Raw genomic sequence first — 9,451 nt, 5'->3', positions numbered from 1 at the left:
ATGTCAGAGGCCAGGGGAAACTGACCAGACTACTTTGGGCTGATAGGAAGACAGTATCTCAAAAATACTCAAAAAGAACAAGTCAAGAGCTTTTTTTGGATGCATAACATGCTGAAGCTTGAAACAGATTGACTACAGCAACAGAAGTCCATACTGATTGCTACTCCTGTCACCAAAATTGTACAATGCTGTCTGGTCTGATTAGTCTCAGTTTCTGCTGGTAAGGTCAGGTTTGGTGTAAACAACATGAAAGCATGGATCCATCCTTTCTGCCTTGTACCAAAGGTGGTAGTGGTGATGATGTAATGGCGTGGAACGAATTTTCCTGGCACACTTTTGGCCCCTTAGTACTGAAAGATGATAGTTTATTGTTTCTGACCATGTCCATTTATGACCACAGAGTACACATTGTCTGATGGCTACTTCTAGCAGGATAACAAACCAGGCAACAAAGGTCAAAACATTTCAAACTGGTTTCTTGAACATGACAGTGAGTTCACTGTACTCAGGTGTCTTCCACTATCACCGGATCTCAATCCAATAGAGCGCCTTTGAGATGTGGTGGAACAGGATGTTCACAATGATGTGCAGCTGACAAATCTGCAGCAACCGTGTGATGCTATCATGTCAATGTGGACCAAAATCTGCGAATAATGTTTTTAGTACTTTGCTAAATCCATGCCACAAAGAATTAAAACAGTTACTATTTCTTGATGCGCACCTCAAAAAATACTGTAGCACTCAAGGCATTTTTAATTTATTACTTTGTTAACGTAGTGAGGAAAATAAATCTTTCAGATTCTTGTCTTTTCTAAATGGTAAAAGCTTTTTAGGATTATGTCCAGACTCATTCTATCTACTTTTTTTTAACCTCCCCCCCCCCTCAGATTGTTCAGTAATATCAGGACTTCTTCATTACAGCCTCCCGGCAGTAATTTAAAGACGGATGCCTTAACCTTTTATCTTGGACTCAGCCTTGGATACTGTATTGTAAATAGTTCCAAACAGCTTTGTTCTCCAAACTCACACACACACACAAAGACACCCACATACGCACACTAAAAACTAAAGGAGATAGCTGTGACTTCTAGGGATGAAAACATGGCCAACATCTGCAGAACTGAATCCAGGCAGAGAGACTTTGGAAATCCCGATCCTATAAACAATGTGCTCTTGTATCGTAGAGGCAACTGCATCCATCTTCATCTCCTCCCTAAAAGGATGTGACACTCTCAACAAAGTTAAGTACACGACCGTGTGTGTTACTTCAAAGATGGAGCACAGCATTAAGATGAACCCTGCCAGCGCACGCGGCTATTTAACACACCACTGACATGTGTTGTGTTGAACATGATGTAGACTGTTGTCTTAACACAATAAACGTGATCAGTGCGACACGTCCTGTTTAAAAAAACGGCTGGACTGTGTTCACTTTCAAGGGGCTTAAAGAAGTAAAAAGACTGGCCAAAAATAGTGTTGATATTTCAAAGCCAGACGGGAACAGATAAAACAGTGTGATAAATAAGGCGTTACGACATTAGTGAATTTGTTATGTTCTGCTTAAGAACAACTGGCCAAACAAGCTATTCATTAGTTGGCCAAAACTGTTTCACCCTTAACTTGAATGTACTAACTTTTCCCAGAGCTTTGAAACTTATCACACTCATTTTCTATGGAAATAAACTTGTTGTCGTACAATCTCTGTAGTTGTTCTGAGTTCATCCAGAGCCCTTACAGGACCTTTAGCCAAGTTGGCTCAAAAGTTAGTTTCAGCTTGTTTCATCTGATGAATCACGGGGGATAAAATGATTTATTTTTCGCTCAGCAAATCTGTGGAGCTCCCCTGGCAGAGCTTGCACATCACATACAAGCAACTCAAGTCCTTTAAGAAGCAGCCTGGATTTGAGTCTGCCCATCATTCATCTTCTCCATCACACTTTCTTTTCTACTCTGAACTGTTCCTGTTAATGCGTTTCTAAAAGCCCCAAATTAAATCTCACAAAAAGTGTTTATTTAGTCTTGACTGTTCGACATCAGAAAAAACATACATTAAAAATATCATCCTTTACTTTAATGAAAGTAATTTTATAAAAGTCTTAAATAATGTCATATTTTACTCAGCAGATCCTCTCATTTTGGCCAAAAGTGTCTTTCCTTATAAAAACCAGAGACGGATGAGCTCCCACTGGATAACATGTGCCGCTGAGAGAGGTCTTTCCACTCTTCATCATCATAAGACAGTTAGATAAAACATGACTGTCAGCCTGGATTTTAAAAAAGAAAAAAAACCTCTCCAAACAGCTATCTTCTTTGAAACTTCATAGTTATGGTAAAATATGTGACAAAATTATTATATAAAAGATAAACCAGTGAATGACTCTGAAGCCTGCAAATGTTTTTTAACATTGTGTTAATCATTGCTGCCCAGCACCTGCAGACTTTACAGATGCAGATGTGCATTTGCTTCTTAGATTCACTTTTAAATGAAATGATTAGAACATACTAATCATATCTAAATCTATAGGGGCTGCCTTTGAGCTAAACCCTCACAAGTTAAATTCAGGCATTTTAAACTTTACATTATGCACTCTTAAAAGAATGAAAGCTCCTTTTTGTGTACAATTTCCAATGGAAAAAAAAAACAGTAATATGCATGTACCAGAGGGAAAGTACTGTACTGTGATCTCCAGGAGGACAAATGTACACAAGGAACCTTAAAACTGCTGCTCAGAAAATGAGGCAAATAATGCAGACTATTGTCCTTCTGATCGTTAGGTACAAAAACCATAACCAGAAAAAAACAAATAAGGTCAAATAATGATGACTGAATGGATTAAACGTACCTGAAGAAGAGAAAAAGTGGTGAAAACAAATCCTCATGCAGTAGACTTGTGCAAAAGTCCTTGTTGTCCGATTATATAAATTAAGAGCTCCTCAGTTGCTTTTCATTTCATACTTTTATCTTCTCTTCATTTCGTCCATCCTTTGTTCTTTCAGTAATTTGCTAAAAAGGTAAGGAAAGAATAGGCCCAGAGAGTCAGATGTGGAGCTCTGGGGCGGAGAGCGTCCTCCAATGGAAAGTAAAGTTCAACAGGCGGACCTCCTCTTTCCATCATCTCTTTCATATCACGTATTACAGAAAATGTAATGAAGATGTGTCAAAAATGTTAACTTCTTTCATTTTCTTTCTTGTCATTCCCCATCTTCCTCCACCTTTCTGTTTTGTCTCATAATATCTCCCATTTTCCACCTCTTTAGTTTGAGCTCTCGTCAAATAGGACATCTTCTAATATATTTCATCTGAAACAGGGATTTGGAAAGGCAATGCAAAGACAAGGCTTGAGCGTCCGAGGTGTCGAAAAGCAGAAGAGGAACACATACTTGGATGGATAACAGTTGGATTGGGAATAACAAGAAAAGAGTAAGTGGCTGGCAGGCTAAAAGGAAGAGGAAAAATTAGAAAGAGCTGGCCGGAAGACTGCTCTGTCTCTGTGGGACAAAAACAAAAGGCAGTTTCAAAATCGTTTATTTAAAGCTGTCTCCAGGGTGGTCCCACTTGGACAGCGTTAGAGAGAAAAAATATACGTTTGTCTCTGTGTAAATACATGATTCAATTAGAGAAGTAAAGAGCAAAATAAAAGCGTAAAGCATACAACAGCATAAACTGTTTCTGTAGATGTTTTTATGAAGCTGCCAGCCTGTGAACCCGTGAACCAACAGACACTTATAAAAATGGGAGAGGACACCTTCATAGTGAAAGATAGATAAAAAGTAGAGAAGGGATCACTTTACATTTGTTTCACCACAAAGAAGCATCACCTAAACACACAGGAGGATAAACAGCTGTAACATCTGTCCCATTGAATATGTTTGCGGTTGTGTGGCTAACATCAAAACGTCAAATAAAGTCCTGTGGCAGTAATACCGGTGAAAAAAACCATAGGCGTCAGTTCTTATGAAGCTAAAAGGAGACTTCGCTGTTGGTGATGTCATTATACAAAGTGCCTGGTTAATGTTTGATTGAATGTTTCTTGGCTTGTTTAAATATTTGAAATCTTTGCCAAATGTTTAAACTGTTGGAGACGGAGGAAGGATGTCGCGCTTGACACTTTGGCGGAATTTAGAGGGTGGAAAGAGTGCTTAATTTAAGTTGTGCATAGGAAATCTATTTCTAGAAACCTTTGGGGTAGATGTATTAGGGAATTAAGGGGCACTCCAGCACTTAAACTTAAACTCTGACAAAATTGGAAATGTCAGAGGAATTATCTAGGCTTGCAGACAAGGGTAAGTCTGCAGGCATTTAGCAAGCAGAGAGGAGCTAAAACCTCATGGGAAAAACAAACATATTTTGTTAGGCTGAGAGGGATTTATTTTAGCTTTCAGTAGGTCTTCTGTTCAGAAGTACTGAAATAGCCCTGTTACAGATTTTAGCAGGTGGCAGAGAGCTTGGAGAGGTGGGCATATGCACTGGAGAGAAAATGAATGAAAGACAGTAAAAGCAAAAATAGAATAGAATAGAATAGAATAGTCATTGTAAATGTAAGACTAAATACATGTGCATGAACGAGAGGGAGACGGGGGAACACTGAAGGTGAAAGGAGTAGAGGTAGTGAAGATGTATGAGTTTAAATAGTCGGAGTCAGCTATCCAAAGAAAAAGACACTGCATGAGAGAGTTGAACGCGAGCGTGCAGGCAGGCTGAAAATAAGATTCAGGGGTGATTTGTAACTGTGGAGGTGGCGGAGTTGAAGATGTTAAGATTTAAATGGGGGGTGACCAGGATGCAAGATTGAGGTGAACAGCTGAGGTTAGATAAAGATGGAGCTGTCTTCAAAAAGATGATTTCATTTTCTAGAACTGGAGTTAAATAAGATAGGATGGTGGCTGGACTAGACTCTATCTGCCTTTTTAGGTCTGTGGGGCTAATGTATTAGTCAGAAAAAGCAGAGGATATGGCCGTCAGATGAATGCTCTTTAAGGTAGGATTCAAAGGCAGTCTCATGGTTCAATGATATGTTACATTATGGACTGATAATGTCCTGATATCTACTGCAGGACCCAATGATAATTAAAACATCATTTGAATTGAATAGAATTTTTGAATTGAAATTTTTATTTCAGTCAACAACAACAGATTATAATTTTACATTTAGAATCATTACTTCAGTATTAAGTTTAGAAACTCATTAAATCCTAAAACATGATGTTTGCCTAAAACAGGGATGTCAACATCAATGTCAACCCACTTTTCTGTCAGTGTAAGGAAATAGCCGAAATAAATAAAGAGTAACTACACTATTATCAGATCAACATGAATAATCTTGGTCTCTATGGACAGGTAAGATGTCAGATAATATTATTAAGCATCTGGGTCGCTGTGACTGGTACTGTACCTGAGTAAATTCTGATGCACCAAAAACAAAACAAAACAAAAAAAACATTCAGAAAGAAAAGAAAAGAAAAGAAAGTGAAAGAAAGACCATTATTGCTGTGTGACACAGCAAGTTTAGGAATAAATCCGATACCAAGTAAATACAAGGTTAGTATTGCTGATACCAATACTTTCAACCCATAAAGCCAGTTTATTTAGGGGAGAGCGTTTATGAGATAAATCAATTTGAATTTGCAATTCCTGAACACATTTTAATGATGTGATGAGTGATGAGTTAACACAGCTAAACACACCTTTCAGCTTTTCGTGTATTTTGAAACAGGGGTTTTGGGGGGTCTTAGACTTGTCTTTAAAGCACTTTGGGTCAACTTCTGTTGTTTCAATGTGCTACAGGCTATAAATAAAACAGATTTAAGACAAAGACATGACAAAAAGGTTCATACATTTTTTCATAGTGCATAGAGGTATACTTTTATAATTAGGTGGGCTACATACTGAACTTAAGATGATTAAAGCAAAGTATCAGTCCCATTGTGCTAGTGTCATTCTGATGCCAATATTTAGTTGGTATTGAAACTATTAATATTTGGATGGATCCTCCCACCTCTACAGACCATAGGAAACTCCAGTAGATCAAGGGTGCCTTGTTTAATGCTGCATCATCCCTCTACAGGAACTGTACAGGTAATATCCTGACAGCTGTAATGGAGGATCAGAGCTGTGCGGCCCTACTTGGTTACGGAAGCTATGTGTGAAAGCTCATCTCTCTAAACTAAAGAGAAGTCTTAAAATTCTTTGGAGACGCGCATATGGATCTGGCTGCAGGCGGTGAGAATCGGGCAGCTCAAGATATTTTGAATTAGTTTATGATTAGGGAGTTTTTATTATATCATGCATTCAGTAACTGAAATAAAAATCATCAAGCGTGAAAGCTGTTTTGGTTATTTCGGCGACTTCTAGACGACATTATGTTAAACACTTGTGCTTTAAGCTTACACTGTTACCACGGCGACCGAGAAGCGTCAGCATTTATTAACCGGCATGAACAACGTCAGATGATTTTCGTTCCCCAGCAACACCAAAATAAAAACGAGACATCCGCTGCCTTCTTTCTGTTTTCACACCGTGTGGGAATATTCGACCACTCAGTGAAACGGATTTCTCATTTTTCTTCTGAGTGACAACGTGGTAGTTTCTGTTGGCGGAACGGTTTATATTCTAGCACACGGAACCAGAAAAGTTGGAGGCGGAAATTAAACCTGTAAACAAACGTATAGCTTTAGTTAGAAGCGGTTACAGTATGTGCACATTGATTGTCTGCTGAGCCCAAAGAAGATGTTTAAAAACACATTCCAGAGCGGTTTTTTGTCTATTTTATATAGTATCGGCAGCAAACCTCTTCAGATATGGGACAAAAAGGTAAGCAGCCGCTCAGAACGGAAGCAGGGAGCTGTATGTTGGCTTAGCGAGCGGGGCTAAAACTGGCTAGCATCATGTGCACTCACGTCGCTTTTAAACTTCGCACTGTTTTATGGCTGTGGACGTTTTCTAGATGCACTTTAAATTCACGACGCGCAGTTCTTGTTGATTACTTGTAGAAGCAACATGATACAGGGTAGCCATGGAGGCAGTGCTGCTAAGTTGCTAACCTGAGTCACACATCAGTAATTGAAGTTACATTCGCTTGATTGAGTCATTGGTACCATTCACACGGTTTTACGGGCTAATGTGCTAAACAGGAGTTGTTACTGGTCAGATATTCAAGTATGAGCTTTGCAGTCCTCTCTGCATGGCCATCTATGCAGTGGTGACAAATGATCTGAGACATGAGATATCCATCCATCCATCCATCCATTCATTTTCTGCCGCGTATCCAAGTCCAGGTTGCAAGAAGGCACTCTAAGTAGATAGACTCAGACTTTGCATTCCCCATCACCTTGTCCGGGCGTACACGGAGGCGTTCCCAAACTCACCCAAGAGACATAATCTCTCCAGCGTGTCTGAGCTCCTCACCCTAGCTCTGAGGGAATATTTCTGCTGCTTGTATCCGCGATTCTATTCTCTTGAGCGACTGGTAAATTGACAGTTTCCCTTAATGCTAAGCTCTCTCTTCACGGTCTGCATCATTGCACACGCCACACCACTCCATCTGTCAGTCTCCTGTCTCTCCTTTCCCATAAGCAAGATCCAGAGATATTTGAACTCCTCTGAAGCAACAACTGATCTCTAACCCGGAGGTCGGGCGGCACCACCCAGTGGTGTCTCCAAACGTCTGTAATTCATTTCAATTCAATTTTATATAGCACCAAATAACAACAACAGTTGACTTGAGGTGCCTCGAATTATAATGTAAGGTACCTACAGTAATGCAGAGAAAACCCCAACAGTGAGATGACCCCCTATCTGCAAGGACTTAGCGATAGTTGGATAGAAAAACTCAAAGCTTGAAAAGCAAGTATTAGGTTCAGTGCTTTGTGGATTGGGCAGCGATCAGGGGTGGGGGTCCTGGCAGTCCCAATCCCTGGTTGATGAATCTGACTTTAGATATGAGACATGCCTTCTTCATTCATTAGTTTTGCTTCGATATCCCACATCTGATTCAGGGGGGTTTACAGTTGGTACGCCATACAGCACTCTAAACGCTCTGGGAAACATTCTAATTTCTCCATTGAAAATAAGGGAACAAATCTATTTCTGGGTTTTCACAGGTGAGGAACGGTCACATAAAGAGAGTCACGGACAATGACATACATTCGAATGTGCTGGAGATTGAGGGAACAAATGTCAGGTGAGTTTGTCTGTTTATTTATTAATCAAAGGTCAACTTTACTTTCAGTTCTACGATATGTACAGGATATGTAAACTGAAAATTATAATAATATACACAATTATATAATTATATACACTATTGCAGTCCTGGCATATTTAACATGATATTCTTTTTTCATAATATGTCTTTGTGTTCTGTTTGAAGTATGTGTACATTAATGTATCATGTAGATGCTAGGCATAGTAATTAGATTTACTTTCTTTAATATTTTTGTCGTGTTAAATAACTGAAATAAATCTGTTATTTAAGTCTCGCCCATCCTAGCTTCATCAACTCTGTCCTCCCTACAGCACCACCTACATAACATGCCCTGCAGACCCCAAGAAGACCCTGGGGATCAAACTTCCCTTTTTGGTCATGATCATTAAGAACCTCAAGAAGTATTTCACCTTTGAGGTCCAGGTAGAGACATTTAAATGCTTTGTGATTGGCTAACATACAGTCTGGGAATCTACCATAGACCTGGTGCTACGTGTGTCTCAAATCTCCCTCTCAGGTTCTGGACGATAAAAACGTTCGCCGGCGGTTTCGAGCGAGTAACTATCAGAGCACGACGAGGGTGAAGCCCTTCATCTGCACCATGCCCATGAGGCTCGATGATGGCTGGAACCAGATTCAGTTCAACCTGTCCGACTTCACCAGGAGGGCTTATGGAACCAATTACACAGAGACGCTACGTGTACAGGTTAGTGCACACATGAGGAACCTCTGAGTCTTTCCTGTTTCTCTATAGTAAGAATTTGGCACAATATTCCTTTTTCTCTTTTTAACATCTGCTCTGTTTCCCCCCTCAGATTCATGCTAACTGTCGGATAAGGAGGGTGTATTTCTCCGACAGACTGTACTCTGAGGATGAGCTTCCAGCTGAGTTTAAACTCTACCTGCCTGTCCAGAATCAGAAGGCCAAGGTTAGTACATCTCTCCATATACGTGAACGCTAATACAGTGTTACATTTAAAAAGTTACCATTTCAGCTCTCAGTCTGTAAAAATGTTGTGTAGAAGTTCAACACTTGTCTGTCTGTGTCTTGCAGCAGTAGAGCTTCTTGCGGTGTGCAGCCCCCCCGATGTGACTTGGAGTTTTAGTTGTGACAACATTATGCAGATTCAGTGAGACATTTAGTTTTGACTTTTTCGTGAGTCTCTGCACATTCAAGTCTGGTCTGATGTTTCCTTGCACTGCTGTAAAAAGATAATTGAATAAATAATAAAAGTCCACCATGTCCATTA

The 9,451-nt window shown here is 39.8% G+C and overlaps 1 protein-coding gene across 2 annotated transcripts; it reads left to right on the top strand.

The window, feature by feature from the left end:
• The first annotated feature begins 6,442 nt into the window (after positions 1 to 6,442).
• cfap20 (cilia and flagella associated protein 20) lies at positions 6,443 to 9,451 on the top strand. 2 transcript variants are annotated; one of them, XM_026157219.2, is made up of 6 exons: positions 6,443 to 6,811; positions 8,101 to 8,180; positions 8,513 to 8,624; positions 8,719 to 8,907; positions 9,017 to 9,130; positions 9,256 to 9,451. In XM_026157219.2, exons 1-6 carry the CDS (start codon positions 6,728 to 6,730, stop codon positions 9,259 to 9,261), a joined length of 585 nt encoding a protein of 194 aa, XP_026013004.1. In that variant the 5' UTR covers positions 6,443 to 6,727; the 3' UTR covers positions 9,262 to 9,451. The 2 variants fall into 2 exon arrangements, with proteins under 2 accessions (XP_026013004.1, XP_080152532.1); XM_080296406.1 differs by having other exon boundaries at positions 6,446 to 6,811; positions 9,259 to 9,451.

The sequence above is a fragment of the Astatotilapia calliptera genome, chromosome 22, assembly GCF_964374335.1.
Source record: "Astatotilapia calliptera chromosome 22, fAstCal68.1, whole genome shotgun sequence".
In the NCBI taxonomy this organism is placed as follows: domain Eukaryota; kingdom Metazoa; phylum Chordata; class Actinopteri; order Cichliformes; family Cichlidae; genus Astatotilapia; species Astatotilapia calliptera.
The sequence above is the reverse complement of the archived record's forward strand: the minus strand, read 5'-3'. Positions and strand labels throughout refer to the sequence as shown.

What these genes read in the sequence shown, in the direction of transcription:
- cfap20 (XM_026157219.2), top strand. Translation starts at nt 6,728, where the DNA reads ATGTTTAAAAACACATTCCAGAGCGGTTTTTTGTCTATTTTATATAGT. An exon ending in ATTGAGGGAACAAATGTCAG is followed by an intron (nt 8,181 to 8,512) that starts GTGAGTTTGTCT and finishes TCCTCCCTACAG; the next exon opens with CACCACCTACATAACATGCC. An exon ending in ATTTCACCTTTGAGGTCCAG is followed by an intron (nt 8,625 to 8,718) that starts GTAGAGACATTT and finishes TCTCCCTCTCAG; the next exon opens with GTTCTGGACGATAAAAACGT.